Source organism: Erinaceus europaeus, chromosome 12, assembly GCF_950295315.1.
Source record: "Erinaceus europaeus chromosome 12, mEriEur2.1, whole genome shotgun sequence".
Lineage (NCBI taxonomy): Eukaryota > Metazoa > Chordata > Mammalia > Eulipotyphla > Erinaceidae > Erinaceus > Erinaceus europaeus.
In genome coordinates, this window is record NC_080173.1 from 311,532 (window position 1) to 327,907 (window position 16,376).

General features: G+C 43.2%; 1 protein-coding gene across 5 annotated transcripts in view; it reads right to left on the reverse strand.

Moving 5' to 3' along the window:
- Positions 1-4,334: 4,334 nt before the first annotated feature.
- Positions 4,335-16,376, reverse strand: part of CDC27 (cell division cycle 27) — a 65,270-nt gene continuing 53,228 nt past the window's right edge. For all 5 annotated transcript variants that reach the window (XM_060202509.1, XM_060202508.1, XM_060202507.1 and 2 more), the window contains 3 exons: positions 12,863-12,937; positions 11,199-11,355; positions 4,335-5,641 (listed from right to left, as the gene is read on the reverse strand). In XM_060202509.1, the coding sequence (XP_060058492.1) occupies positions 5,559-5,641; positions 11,199-11,355; positions 12,863-12,937 (315 nt within the window). In that variant the 3' untranslated portion in view covers positions 4,335-5,558. The remainder of the gene's footprint in view (positions 5,642-11,198; positions 11,356-12,862; positions 12,938-16,376) is intronic.

The window sequence follows — 16,376 nt, forward strand, 5'->3', positions numbered from 1 at the left end:
CAACTTTGGTGGTGTGGAACTCGACCCTGTAACCTTATAATGTGTGACCCACTAAACACACACACACACGATAAAGAGAAACTGGTAATCAACATATATGTAAGAACCAAAGAAGACAATATATATATATGTATATATATAGTAATATTTATTCCCTTTTGTTGCTCTTGTTTTATTGTTGTAACTATTATTGATGTCGCTGTTGTTGGACAGAGAGAAATGGAGAGAGGAGGGGAAGACAAGAGAGGGAGAGACAGTCGGACACCTGCAGACCTGCTTCACTGCCTGTGAAGCGACTCCCCTGCAGGTGGGGAGCCGGGGGCTTGAACTGGGATCCTTATGCCGGTCCTTGAGCTTTGCGCCACCTGCGCTTAACCTGCTGTGCTACCGCCCAACACCCAGAATATATTTTTAAAACAAATTCTAGTCACTCAGGAAGAATTAACACTAATACTAATTCAATTTCAATGTCAGAAGTAGAGAGTCAACAATTTATTTGGCTTTGTATGTTAACTCTTTTTTCAGCCACCAGGTTCCAGATGCCAACATGATGCCAACCACACTTCCCTGGGCAGACGACCCCACCAATGTGTCCTGGAGCCCCACTTCCCCAGTGCCCTGCCCCACTAGGGAGAGACAGGCTGGGAGTGTGGACCCACCTGCCAACACCCATGTTCTGTAGGGAAGCAATTACAGAAGACAGACCTTCCATCTTCTGCACCCCATAATGAACCTGGGTCCATACTCCCAGAGGGATAAAGAATAGAAAAGCTGGAGAGTCCAGTGGTAGCGCAGGTGGCGCAAAGCGCAAGGACTGGAGTAAGGATCCCGGTTCAAGCCCCTGGCTCCCTATCTGCAGGGGAGTCGCTTCACAGCTGGTAAAGCAGATCTGCAGGTTTCTATCTTTCTCTCCCCCTCTCTGTCTTCCCCTCCTCTCTCCATTTCTCTGTCCTAACAACAACGACATCAACAATAATAACCACAGCAATAAAAAAGGAAAGTTATCAGGGGACAGGATGGGATACGGAGTTCTGGTGGTGGGAACTCTGTGGAGTTGTACCCCTCTTATCCTATGGTTTTTGTCAGTGTTTCCTTTTTATAAATAAAAATGAAAAAAAAAAAGGTAGATAGTAAGTATAGATCAAATTCCATCAAAGGACTAAGCATGACAGATTTGATTTTTTTTTTTTTTTTTGCCTCCAGGGTTATTGCTGGGGCTCGGCGCCTGCACCACAAGTCCACTGGTCCTTGGAGGCCACTTTTTCCCTTGTTTTATCACTGTTGTGGTTATTATTGTTGTTATTGATGTAGTTGTTGTTGGACAGGACAGAGAAATGGAGAGAGGAGGGGAAGACAGAGAGGGAGAGAAAGACACCTGCAAATCTGCCTCACAGCCTGTGAAGCGACTCCCCTGTAGGCGGGGAGCCGGGGGTTTGAACCGGGATCCTTACTCATGTCCTTGTGCTTTGCGCCATGAGGCCCAACCCCCGACAGATCTGATTCTACAGTTAGTAGTAAAACTTCCTCACTATAACCTGAACTTCTAGAATATTCTATAGTGGAACATTTCAGAAGCAGAGAGAATACCTAAGGAGTGAATGTCAGACTTACCAACACAAGGTTCTGAACCCTGTGTTTATTAATGCCAAAGGTGCCCCTGTTATTACTGAATAGCTGGCCCTTGGGTTTTCTTTTTGCAAAATGGTGCTAATACTTCCTTCCAGGATTGTGTGTGTGTGTGTGTGTGAAAAACCATACAGGGTACAAGTTAACACAGCACATGGAAAGGTCTCGTTCAGCAGTTACTCCGCAAAGTATATGTACAAAGAAAAAAAGTACTAGTTCTTTATGAACCATTTATTAGTGGCCAAGCAAATCAAAGAATACTTTCTATATTTTGTTATGCAAGTTCAGCTGACAGTGAGTGGCAGGACTGAGGATTTTATAAAGTCTGATTTACTCCTGATTCAGCCAGCTCTCTCCACTTCATGCATTTCTCCTCCTTTCAACCTTTTAAGTTAGAACAAAAACAAAACAAAAAATCAGCTACAGACACTTTCTCCAAAGATGTAACTAGAGTAAAATTTATGTTGCTGTGCTTCTTTTAGATCTTGACTTGTTGTCACAGCAGGGACACATGTATGTGTCAGATATGCACAGAACATAGTCCACTAACGACACACGTCCTGACCCTGGATCTTGAGAGGAAGAGAGCTAGAGGCCAGGCACCAAAGCTCCTTTCAGAGAGGCGGGGGGCTGGGCTTGAGCCTAGGTTGTTGCGTGGTAAAGCCGCACACCATCCAAGTGAACTATTTCACCAACCAGCCTTTTTTTTTTTTAAATTAGGTTCTAATTGGAACAAAAAAGATGTGTCCCTCTTAAACTAATTTCAGAAATCACACAAAGAATAAGTGACAGATTTAGCAAGGGGGTCTCTGTAGTTTGGAAAAAAAAATTCTAAAATTATCATTGTCATGTTTATTTTGCGATTTCAAGTAATATTAAAAAGGGTATGATTAAAATATAAATTGTGAAAATAAAAAAAACAACAAACCTGTCGAACAGGATATATATATAACCAAGTCTTTGGGCTCTCATTGTTTTTGCTGTGCCTTGCTATAAAGATACAGATGGCACAGTTCTGTAATGTAACAACTTGATTATATATAAACTGCTTCCAAAAGTGATTTATTTGGAGTTTCCATATCCTTTAATGAGTTGCAAATATATTAACAGAAAAGATGCCCCCCACTGTACAATTTCTGAAATAAGTCAGGAAAAGCAAAGACACAAAATCACACTGTTTCAATGCAAACAGAAGGCACACATCACACCCACACTTGTGATTCCCAGGCTTTCACAAAGAAAACCCACCACTGTTCTTCTTAAGACCCACACTACACGCTGGCTAATCAGAGACTTCCAAACTTTTTTCTTCAAAAAGAACATTTTTAATAGACTAAATACTGGTTATCACTGAGTTTTGTTTAAGGTACAACAGCAGCATGGTTCAAATGTTACTTGCAATTCTTGGAAAAAGTAAAAAATTTAAAGTAATGAAACACAGAAAAAGTAGGGACCGTCTTTCATTATTTTGAGTACCGTTGTTACTGTGAAAAAATATTTTCAACCTTCTAAAATCCCAGAGTTAAGAATCATTTCAAGAGGGAGAAATGCCACAGCTGAACATTGTGTGTGTGAGTGTGAGTGTGTATGTGTGTGAGTGTGTGTGTGTATGTGTGTGTGAGTGTGTGTGTGTGTGTGTGTGTGTGTGTGTGTAGAAGCATGGGAGGGGACACCAAAGTATTTTGTATTTTCAGTTTCATTCACAGCAACTTCTGAAATTTGAAGCAAACATTTACTTGATCAAAATGTTCTATGTTGGTTGTGTGACCCCACTCCATGGGGGGGGGGGGGGCTAAAAGTATGTGAAATAAGGCTTCGAATCCCTAAATGACCTTGAAAAAAAGTTGTGAGAGAAAATGAAGTCAGTGCAAGCTTGGGCTGGTGTGTTCCACCTTGGCCTCAGATCAGCACTAAAACCAGGAAGCTCTCGCTGCCGGCACAGGACAGTAGCTCCTACGACACAAAGATCGTGGTCCGGGCTTCAGAATGTGGAGCTGAGGTGGGAGCTCTCTGTGAGAGTCTGTGCCTGATACTGTTATGCCGTCTGGCTTATGATTTGCAAATCAAAAGTAAAATGATCTAAAATTAAGTATCACAGAATTAGTGGGTGGAGAATGAGATAGAATATTTGTTTGAATAAGTGCTAGACTCTGGGAACCTTTGATCACATTAAGATTTACTCCCCAGCCTTTTCCCTTTCTTTTGTAGCACATATACACAGATTTAGGTAGAAAATGTTGTTAAATACCTATCTGGCACCCAACACCTAATCCAAGTCTCTGAGTTGAATTAATTTATAATGCTTTCTAATTCATTAATAGTGAGTGACAGAAAATTAGTCAGCCTACAGGCTAAATTTTCCCGACGTCTCCTGTACTCCATCTTGTTTTCAGCTTGACTAACAAATATAGGTAACTTGCAAGTAAGTCTGTCCTTCATGGAACAATCCAAAATGACAGCTGTAGGTCTGTCATTCGTAAGGAACTGTAATTTCTTATATTCTGACACTGGCACTGAAAATGTTAACCTCTAAAGTTTCTCTAAATCTTCAATGTATTACAATAAAGGAGATACACAATTTAAACGACTTTAAATTTCTTACTGTGAAATTCCAATCATTCACATATTACGCATAATTAGATCTTTAAAATTTTGGCCATCTGCCAAAGATTCTAACTTATACTACAACAAACTCAGAAGAGAACTCATCTCCTTCTTAAGGGTTTTATTATTCTCATTATTTCTGATAGCTAAAATTTCCCAATATCCCAAACCCAATAATTCTCAGTAGATATTTTGATGACTTGCACTACTGAAAATTTGAAGCAGAGATGACAAGAATGTAGATGACTTAAGCCAGAGATAATCACCTATTCTTACACCTTTAACAACACTTTGGGAAATCAAAAGATACTGTTGAACAATTATAGGTCCAAGGTTACGGTGTGACGCTGATTGTATCAGGCTTCCACTATCATGATCTCTTACAGGTCTCCCCACTCTAGTGTTCTCACTGTGACTCTTGTAGTGAGCGTAACAGGCTGCCAGACCTTGTTTTGGCTTTTCAGTGGCCAACCACTTGTATCATCTTTGAATGTTAAAGGTGATCCCACAGAGCTCAAAGGTAAGGGGCAACATGGTAAGGGCCAACTTTAACATTGCAATAACAAGACAGTAACGATCATACTCTGCAGCGAGATGAATAAACTGAAATTCTTGGTTAGATGTTAGAGTGGTCTTGCCAAGAATAAGTGTACACTGTATGGAAGGGTAGTTGATTCCTACAGGAGTCTCAACAGGCCCGCTACATTGGTTTATGGAGACATTGTAAGTTTAAGGTAATTTACATTCCTTGGCAATCAAGTTACTTTGTTACAGGCAATGTCTTTTATTGTTCCATCTGGCACTTGTTAACACCATTCTTGAAGAACCTAGAAATGAAGGTCAGTCAGTCTGTTTAGCAGGAATAGAACCAAATAAAAACAAATTTGAAAAAATGACCACGAAATTCTGGTTCACCACTATTTTCCTTATCTAATGGTTTCTTCAAGATAAAACATAACTCTTCCTTCCATGATAGCTTTAAAAAAAAAAAGGGAGATTAAAAAAAGAAAAAAGAGAAAAGAAAAAAAAGAGAAAAAAGAGGCGGGGGGAGGAAAGAAAGAAAAAAGAAGGAAAGAAAAGAGAAGAGAAAGTTACCCACCTTACCCCCCTAATTGTCATTCGTACTGGAGAAAGAGCCAGCCTTATTAGCAGCTAAATATTGCACTGCCTTTCCTTCTGTAAGCAGTCAGGGTCCAGTCACAGTGGCACTCATGGGTAAGTGATGGATGACGACACTGCGGCTCAGGAGTCAAGACTCAGTACGTGGAGGAACAAGCAACATGTCAGCACTAGTCACACATTCAGTTGTAAAGTCTGGTTCCCAGAAGTTAAAATTCATCACTTTCAGCTGCATGAAGTTGTGTGTCATCTGCATCTGTCATGCTGCTTTCCTGGGATTCATCTGTTCCCACTTTAAAAAACAAAACACAAGTTTATAGTAAGGCACCTGACAAATATTTTATTTTAGTGATATTTATTTATTTCCTTTTGTTGCCCTGTTGTTTTATTGTTGTTGTTGTTGTTGTTGGATAGGACAGAGAGAAATGGAGAGAGGAGGGGAAGACAGAGAGGGGGAGAGAAAGACAGCTGCAGATCTGCTTCACCACCTGTGAAGTGACTCCCCTGCAGGTGGGAAGCCGGGGGCTAGAACTGGGATCCTTAGGCTGGTCCTTGCGCTCTGCGCCACATGAGCTTAACCCACTGTGCTACCACCCAACTCCCTTAGTTATATTATTATTATTTTTTAAATATTTATTTTCCCCTTTTTGTTGCCCTTGTTTTTTTTTAGTTATCATTGTTGTTGTTATTGATGTCATTGTTGGATAGGACAGAGAAATGAAGAGAGGAGGGGAAGACAAAGAAGAGGAGAGAAAGACACCTGCAGACCTGCTTTACCTGCAGGTAGGGAGCTGGCGCTCAAACCGGGATCCTTACGCTGGTCCCTGCGCTCACACCATGTGCATTTAACCGGCTGTGCTACCGTCTGACTCCTTATTCTTCAACAATATTCAGGAGCTTTAGTCAAAGTTCTTAAGAATCCTTCAATAGAAAGCAGTTCAAATCCCTTACCTGACAACATATCTAAGAACAACAGTTTACTGTGTTAAGCCTTTCCTGCGGAGGGTAGATAGCATAATGGTTATGCAAACAGACTCTCATGTCTGAGGCTCCAAAGTCCCAGGTTCAATCCCCTGCACCACCATAAGCCAGAGCTGAACAGTGTTCTGGTAAAAAAAAAAAAAAAAAAAAAAAGCCTTTCCTTAATGAATTCCTCTACTATGGGAATTAAAACTAGTTCTGAGACATTAAAATAAGATCGTACCCCCTCCTGGGAGTCGGGTGGTGGCACAGTGGGTTAAGCTCATGTGGCGCAAAGCTCAAGGACCAGCGTAAGGATCCCGTTTCAAGCCCCCCAGCTCTCCATCTGCAGGGGGGTTGCTTCACAAGTGGTGAAGCAGGTCTGCAGGTGTCTGTCTTTCTCTCCCCCTCTCTTGCTCTCCTCCATTTCTCTGTCCTATCCAATAACGACATCAATAACAACAATAATAACTATAATAAAACAAGGGCAACAAAAGGGAATAAATAAAAAAATCATACCTCTTCTCAGATCATCATTTTTATTTTGGTGATAGTCCTGGCTAGTCCACAGAAATAGACTAAAGCTTTTAGTTTACAAGTAGTCATTGGAATTAAAATCTTATTTTTTAGTTTATTTATTAATGAGGGAGGTGGGGTGGGGTGGGGAGAGAATCAGAGCACCACTCTGCCTGCCACATGTGATGCTGGAAACCAAACAGAGGCTATTTCATGCTTGGGAGTCCACAGCTTCACCCACTGTGCCCCTCTGGGCTGCCATAATGGTACTTATTTTCACTAGAGAAGGCAGAGGCAGAAAGTGAGAGATCACAGCATCAAAGCTTTCTTCAGTGATCTGAGGTTGGGCCTAAACCTGGGTCTCGTGCGTGGCAAAGTAGCATGCTATCCAAGTGAACTACTTTGCAGCCCATGAAGAAGATAGGCAGAGAGAAAGAACCAGACATCACACTGGTACATGTACTGCCAGGGACTGAACTTGGGACCTGACAATTCAGAGTCCAATGCTTCATCCACTGTGCCAGTTCCCAGACCACCCAATTTTATTTTAAAAGATTTATTATTGGGAGTCGGGCGGTGGCGCAAAGCACAAGGACCTGTGTAAGGATCCCTGTTTGAGTCCGGCCTCACCTGTGGGGGTCGCTTCACAGTCGGTGAAGCAGGTCTGTAGGTGTCTATTTTTCTCTCCCCTTCTCTCTCTATTTCTCTCTGTCCTATCCAACAACAATGACAACAATAAAACAAGGGCAACAAAAGGGAATAAATAAATAATAGATTATTTATTTTTTTGCCTCCTGGGTTATCACTGCAAATGCACTACAAATGCAATACGAATCCACTGCTCCTAGAGGCCATTTTTCCCATTTTGTTGCCCTTGTTTAATTAATTACCAGAACACTGTTCAGCTCTGGCTTATGGTGGTGTGGGGGCTTGAACCTGGGACTTTGGAGCCTCAGGCATAAGAGTCTATTTGCATAACCATTATGCTATCTATCCCCCACTCTACCATTTTATCACCCTTGTTGTTGTGCTTATTATAGTTGATATTGTTATTGTTGGCATAGCTGTTGTTGGATAGGACAGAGAGAAATGGGGGGGGGGGGGGGAGAAAGACAAGACACCTGCAGACCTGCTTTAATGCTTATGAAGTGACTCCCTACAGGTGGGGAGCCAGGGGCTCGAACTGGGATCCTTAGGCCAGTCCTTGTGCTTTGCGCAATGTGTGCTTAACCCAACCCACTGTGCTACCGCCCAGCTCCCAAAAGATTTATTTTTATGGGGGTGAGGAAGATACAAAGACAGACAGACAGACACTAGAGCACTGCTAGGTTCTGGTGGAAGTAAGGATTGAACCCAGGACATCTGGGGACTTAAGCAGGCAAGCCTGGTATATTACTACCTGGTTAGAAATAAAAATTCTATTAAAAAAACACTGTTCAGCTCTGGGATAAAGTATTGCTGGGGACTGAAGCTGCAGCCTCTAAGATCTCAGGCATGCAGCTCGGTGCTTTATAGTCTGAGCTATTTCCCTGTCTAGAACACGATAGTCAGACGAGAGAGAACTACTACTCTTATCACCCATGAAGTTCCCCTATGCATGGTGTTGGAAACTTAAACCTGGGTCCTTCCTTGTTCATTCCCCAAATTATAGTTTTAGGAATATTTACTGCTTTAAAAAATGTTTATTCATTTATTATTAGATAGAGACAGAGAAAAATTGAGAAGGGAAAGGGAGCTAGAGAGGGAAAGAGACCTGCAGCCCTGCTTCACCACTCCTAAAGCTTTCTCCCTGCAGGTGGGGACCAGGGGCTTGAACCTGGGTCCTTGTGCCCTGTAATGTATGTGCTTAACCAGGTGCACCACCACCTGGCCCCGAATACTCACTGCTTTTAATAATAACTCTTCCTTCCTTCTCTTTCTTTTTTAAAATTTTATTGCCACTAGGGGTTATCGATGGGGTTTGGTGCTGGCACTACAAATCCACTGCTCCTGGAGGCCATTTTTCTCCCCCCCTTCTTTCTAATTTTTTGTTTTTAACATTTCATTTATTTAGTACTGAGAAAGATAGAAATAGAAAATAAGAATCAGACATTGGGGCTGGGTGGTGGAGTACCAGGTTTAGTGCATATAGTACAAAGCACAAGGATCTGTGCTTGCAAGAATCCCGGTTCCAGCCCCCATTCCCCACTTGTTGGGGGCTTTGCTTTCCCCTCTTTCTTCTCGCTCTGTTCTATCCAATAAAAATAAAATTGAAAAAAAATGTTCACCAGGAATAATTAGATTTGTAGTGGCAGCACTGAGCCAGGTGATAAACCTGGAGGCAAAAAGCAAGCAAGCAAACAAACAAAAACCAGATGGTGAGTCAGGCGGTGGCGCAGCGGGTTAAATGCACGTGGTGCAAAGTACAAGGACCGGCATAAGGATCTGGGTTTGAGCCCCTGGCTCCCCACCTGCAGGAGAGTCACTTCACAAGCGGTGAAGCAGGTCTGCAGGTGTCTGTCAGTCTCCCCCCCCCCCCCCGTCTTCCCCTCCTTTCTCTATTTCTCTGTCCTATCCAACAACAATGACATCAATAACAATAACTACTACAACAATGAAAAACAAGGGCAACAAAAGGGAAAAAACAACAACAACAAACCCCAGACATCACTCTGGTATATGTGCTGACAGGGACTAAAGTCTGGGCCTCATGCTTCAGAGTCCCATGCTTTATTCACTGCATCACCTCCCAGACCACCTTTCTAATCTTTTTTTATTTGATAGGACAGAAAGAAATTAAGAATAGACTGAGGGACACAGGGAAAGAAAAGACACCTGCAGACCTACTTCACTGCTTGTGAAGTGGATCCCTACAGGTGGGGAGAGGGGGTTGCACCTGGGTCCTTGTGCTTAGCTAGGTGTGCCACCGACCAGCCATCAGTGATAATTCTTTATTTTCTCCTCTTCACCCTTTAACATATATGCCACATACTATTATAACTATCACTCTGTGGTCTGGGAGGTGGCGCAGTGGTAAAGCTTTGGACTCTCAAGCATGAGGTCCTGAGTTTGATCCCTGGCAGCACATGTGCCAGAGTGATGTCTGATTCTTTCTCTCTCTTCCTATCTTTCTCATTAATAAATAAAATCTTAAAGAAAAAAAAAAACTATCATTCTGACAAAGTAAAAACTCAAATACATACCATGAGTATATAACTACCTTACTAGAAAAAAAAACAAACCCAGAAATAAATTTGTCAAAGCCACACAGCAAACTAGGCCCAGAACTAAGAATGTCCCACGAATTTCATTTAGTACAAAGAATATACCATGGTGAGAATGATAAAATTGAGAAGCAGCCTGGATATTCTTTTTTTAAAATATGTATTTCTATATTTATTTTCCCTTTTGTTGCCCTTGCTTTTCATTGTTGTTATTGATGTTGTCGTTGTTGGATAGGACAGAGAGAAATGGAGAGAGGAAGGGAAGACAGAGAGGGGGAGAGACAAGACAGACACCTGCAGACCTGCTTCACCGCCTGTGAAGTGACTCCCCTGCAGGTGGGGAGCTGGAAGCTTGAACCTGGATCCTTATGCGGGTTCTTGTGGCTTTGCGCCACATGCGCTTTACCCACTGCACTACTGCCTGACTCCCAGCCTGGATATTCTTATGTAAAACATAGTTTTCCAAACAATAATAATAATAAAAAAATCCAAGTTTACTCTGTCATAAAGAATTGCTGGGGCTGAGAGAGGGCTCATCCAGCAGAGTGCACACTTAATCACACAGGAGGACCTAGGTCTGAGCTCTGGGTCGCAGCCAAAGAAAAGTCACAGGCAGTGAAGCAACACTGTGGTCTCTCCCCCACTCTTTCTGAGAACAAACAAGACAGCTGCTAGGAGTGGGGCACCTGAGCAGACGCCAAGCTCCAGTGGGCATGTGAGCAGACGCCAAGCTCCAGTGGGGCATGTGAGTAGACGCCAAGCTCCAGTGGGGCATGTGAGCAGACGCCAAGCTCCAGTGGGCATGTGAGCAGACGCCAAGCTCCAGTGGGCATGTGAGCAGACGCCAAGCTCCAGTGGGGCATGTGAGCAGACGCCAAGCTCCAGTGGGGCATGTGAGCAGACGCCAAGCTCCAGTGGGGCATCTGAGCAGACGCCAAGCTCCAGTGGGGCATCTGAGCAGACGCCAAGCTCCAGTGGGGCATCTGAGCAGACGCCAAGCTCCAGTGGGGCATCTGAGCAGACGCCAAGCTCCAGTGGGCATATGAGCAGACGCCAAGCTCCAGTGGCAAGGAAAAGCATGTCAAACCCGCCCACCTGTCTAGTGTCACCAAGCACAAGCCAGTTGCTTTGAGCCATCATGTGTAGCTCTAGCTCGGGGAGGGTACTCACTGGTCTGTTCTTCTTGAGTTATGGGCTCCTCATCATCGGGAAGGTAACGCTTATCAATCGCTTCTTTGATTTGATTATTGGCTCCTTTAGGATCCAAGTCCATAGCCCAAGAGAAATTCATCAGGGCAAGGTGTGTCTGACCTAATTTCTTGTAAACCTAGAAACAAAACAGCAGCACTGCATTTTTCACTAAGTCGTGAGCCTCACAAGTGAGATGCTAAATACGCCTGAAAATGATTCATCCATGAGAAAGGGAAGGAGAGGGGGCCAGAGCACCACCCCGGTACATGTGGCGGTGGTGCCCAAGCCGGGATCTCACGCTCATATGTGCTTTGCCCATGGTGCCATCCCCAAGCCACTTGCATTAGTTTATTATTATTTTGCCTCCAGGGTTATTATTGCTGGGGCTTGGTGCCTGCACTATGAATCCACTGCTCCTGGAGGCCACTTTTTCCCCTTTTGTTGCCCTTGCTGTTACTATTATTGTTGTTATTGCTATCATTGTTGTTGGCTAGGACAGGGAGAAATGGAGAGAGTAGGGCAAGACAAGAGAGGAGGAGAGAAAGACAGACACCTGCAGTCCTGCTTCATCACTTGTGAGGCAACCTCCCTGCAGGTGGGGAGCCGGGGGCTCAAACTGGGATCTTAATGCTGGTCCTTGCGCTTTGTGCCAAGTGCGCTTAACCCGCTGCGCTGCCGCCGCCCGGCTCCCCACATTAGATTTTGAAGCTACCCTGGTGAGGAGGACAGCGTCACTCTGTGGAAGAGCCCATACTGCCTTCTGAGTCCTCGTCGCTGTCTGGAGCACAAGGCCCCAAATTCAGTCTCTGCATCATGTGTGCCATTCTCCTTCACTTGCTGACCAACCCACAATGAGATGGACCAGAAACCGACTAGCAGTCATCGATACTGATTTTGATAGAAAGAGGAAGGCCAAAGCACTGCTTCACCATTTACAGTTCACATTTTTGACTTTGGGGGCAGGGTGACGGTGTACTTGGAAAGAACGCAATTACCAGAGTTTTTCTTCGTTGTTTGTATGTGGTGCTGGAGACTGAACTCATGTTCATTCACATTCAAGGTACACATTTTACAGCTGAGCAACCTTCTAGCCCCTCCACTGATTTTCAGATGGACTTTAATCAACCCTCAACATTTGTTCATTGTTCCTAGACACTGTAACCAATCACTATCTGGGAACTCTGTAAAGCTTGGCCTTGAAGCCATCTTTTCTTTTTTTCTTTTATACTGCTTTAAGGTTAGTATAGTGAGATGTCTGTGTGTATTTTGTCAAAAAAAATTATCACTGGGGCTAGGTGCATGCATGATAATTCCACTACTCCTGGCGGGCTCTTTCTTTCTTTTCTCCTGGTAGAGACAAAGAGAAATAGAGAAGAGGGAGGGACCCCTCCCCCGCCCCCACCATGACTCTGCTCATACATGGTCATGTATGTGCTCTATGGCACTTGACCGCCAAGCCCTCACTCCTTCACACTGGGCTACCACCTTCTCCAACTCTTATTATTTAAATCAACATTCTGACTTCACAGCCTTTAGCTAAACTTGCTTTGAAAGTGTTGCATAAAATGTATTATTTATTTTCTTCAAAATTTTAGCATTTGCTATGAAAGTTTACAGATTAGGATCATGGCTCCAATTTTTACCTTTCCTATTAAGAAGTAAACAAGAGATTCTTTGGGAACAATTTGTTTCAGTTCTTCAAGTTCTTGCAACGCAAACTGAAAGAAAAAAAGGAAAGAAAAACAGAGCAATTAAACAAATTAAGAATGTGACTAAGCAAATGTTTTTATTTTGCAATTGATCTCAACCAAACTTGTAAGATCCTAATCAATGTATTTTGTTGCATTCTTGTGAAAACAAAAAGCACAGACATTTTTGAGGAGACCGAATTTTTCCACCATATACTAAATGAGCACACATGCTGCTTTGTGAAATACGAAGTGACGACAGCCTTGCCTTTGCCTCTGTCACTGCATATGAAAGTGCCTGAAACCAAGCTGCAGGAGGATCATCTCCCTAACACAAAAAGCAAGACTTGAATGCCCACCTGCCATTTTACCTAGTAGCCTAAAATTTAAACCTCTGAATTGAGTAAACACTGTCTAGTAATTTTTCGATCTTTGTTTAGAGGATTAGAGATTATGAAGAAAGGAGAATTAGATTTGTAGATAAAGATATGATTAAAAATAAAACTGGGGAGTCGGGTGGTAGTGCAGCCGGTTAAGCACAGGTGGCACAAAGTGCAAGGACTGGCATAAGGACCCCGGTTCGAGCCCCCAGCTCCCCACCTGCAGGGGAGTTTCTTCACAGACGGTGAAGCAGGTCTGCAGGTGTCTGTCTTCCCCTCCTCTCTCCATTTCTCTCTGTCTTATCCAACAACAACGACATCAACAACAACAACAATGAAAACAAGGGCAACAAATAAATATTAAACATAATAAATAAATAAAACTGGTTCCCCAAATGAGGCTCTGTCCATTTTACCTAGCAAATGGACAAAAAGAAGTACGACACGACTTTACATGGGCCCCCATGAGTGAGGGGAACAGTCATAATCACTGAGGATGGAAGTGTCTTGTGACAGCAATTTAGTCTTGTAGACATCTTAAGCTAAGGCTGCAGGCTGCAGGCTGGTGAGATAGCTGCTCACACCACAGTGTGCAGCTGCAAGGTGCATGACCGAGGTTCAAGCCTCACTGCATGGAAGGAAGCGTCAGTGCTGGGGTCTCTGTCTCCCTCTGTAAACAAACAAAAAACATGTAGTAACCGTGGAGGTGATAAAGTCAATGAAGTGCTAGACTCTGAAGTATCAGGTTTAAAGTTCAGTTCCGGGAGTCGGGCTGTAGCACAGCGGGTTAAGCGCAGGTGGCGCAAAGCACAAGGACCGGCATAAGGATCCCGGTTCGAACCCCGGCTCCCCACCTGCAGGGGAGTCGCTTCACAGGCGGTGAAGCAGGTCTGCAGGTGTCTATCTTTCTCTCCCCGTCTTCCCCTCCTCTCTCCGTTTCTCTCTGTCCTATCCAACAACGACAACAACAATAATAACTACAACAATAAAACAACAAGGGCAACAAAAGGGAATAAATAAATAAAATATATATAAAAAAAAGTTCAGTTCCCTGCATTGCATGTTCCAGACTTATATTCTGATTTTCTTTCTTTTTTTTTAAAGTCTTTTTTTTAATTTTTATTTTTTTTTAATATTTATTTATTTATTCCCTTTTGTTGCCCTTGTTGTTTTATTGTTGTAGTTATTATTGTTGTTGTTGTCGTTGTTGGATAGGACAGAGAGAAATGGAGAGAGGAAGGGAAGACAGAGGAGGAGAGAAAGACAGACACCTGCAGACCTGCTTCACCGCCTGTGAAGCGACTCCCCTGCAGGTGGGGAGCCGGGGTTCGAACCGGGATCCTTATGCCGGTCCTTGTGCTTTGCGCCACCTGCACTTAACCCGCTGCGCTACAGCCCGACTCCCATATTCTGATTTTCATTCTCTTTCTTAAATAAATCTAAAAACAACACACACACACACACACACACACGCGTGCGCACGCTAACAAACATACCACTGCATGTAAGCATTGATCTGGTGACCCCACTGCTAGGAGTCAGTCTTCGAGATGTACTCAAAAAAGTCCAGGAAATCATCCATTTCTCAGTTTCCTAGCCACAAACTCTGATGACCTACTTTTCCTGTATATACTTAACATGTATTACTATTTTGTAATTTGATTAGTATCTATTTCCTACCTTTTTTTTTTAAAGCAAAATTTATTTATGGTCCCACACACGTTCAATTTCACTGCTCTGAGACATTTCATTCAAAATGTGTGTGTGTGGGGGGAATGCCATAACTTAGTTCCTGTGTCACCGTAGCATAACGTCACCCCTCGTGTGATGCCAGGGCTTGAACCTAGGTCCTGTGCATAACAAGGCACGCATCCTATTTGGTGATCTATGCCTGGCCTCTTCCTTTTTTTTTTTGGTTGGACAGGACAGAGAGAAATTGAGAGGGGAAGATAGAGAGGGAGAAAGACCCCTGCTGGTGGAGAGCCTGAGGTTTGAACCCAGCTCCTTGTGACAGTCCCTTTGCTTTGTACTAGATGCATTTATGGTGAGCCACAACTAGCAACCAAGCTTCTGTTTCTGCTTCTTAAACATTTACAGAAATTAGTTTAAAAAGTAACTAGGTTTATTTATTCTTTACTGGCTCCTAGACTTGTGGCTGTATCTTACTCTCTCTCCCTCCCTCTCCATTTTGCCTTCACTTGTTTAAGATGTTTCTTTACACTAGTAGGAGATGGGCAGAAATGCTACAGTTTTGCTTGTTACTGCACTTCTAGTGCCAGACATCAAAATACTTGCTGGGATCTGGTGGTAGTGCAACTGTTTGGTACATTACCATGCACCAGGACCTGGGCTTAAGGCCCCCATTCCCGCCTGCAGGGGCAAAGCTTCATAAACAGTGAAACAGTGGTGCAACTGTCTCTCTTAAACAAAAAGTCTGGGAGGTGACACAGTAGATAAAGCATTTACATTTCAAGCATGAGGTCCTAAGTTTGATCCCTGGTAATACATGTGTCAAAACAAAACCAACCAACAACAAAAAGAGAAAGCGAGAGAGGGGGGTGGGGGAGGGAGGGAGGGAGAGAGAGAGAGCCACCTTGTAAGCACTGAGCCCCAGCAACAATCCTGGTGGCAAAAGCAATTATTTGTTAATAACGCACATGTCTGTCACCTGTTAAGCTGCTTCTCAATGCATAGAATCTTGTCTTGTTTACCTGAGCACCGCTCAGTCTGGCTTACGATGGTGCAGAGGTCGAACCTGGGGCATTTCATAGTCTTTCTGCACAGCCATTATGCTATCTTCCCAGCCTCATACGGAATATTTACAAGGAATAGCCACATAGTCCTTACATATACTCAATCTTCCTATGGCTATTTCACGAAGAAATAAAATCACAAAATTTTTATTTGGATAGTTTAAAAAATGGGAACTAACCTAAAGCATAAATGATGTTTTCCTCTATAGTGTGCTGGGAATCAAACCCAGAACCTCACACACATATGAGGTGGCCACTTTATTGTCCAATCATGTTCTTAGCTCATTTAGTTCATTTAAAAAGGGGGATAAGACTTAATACAGAGCTCAAGACCAT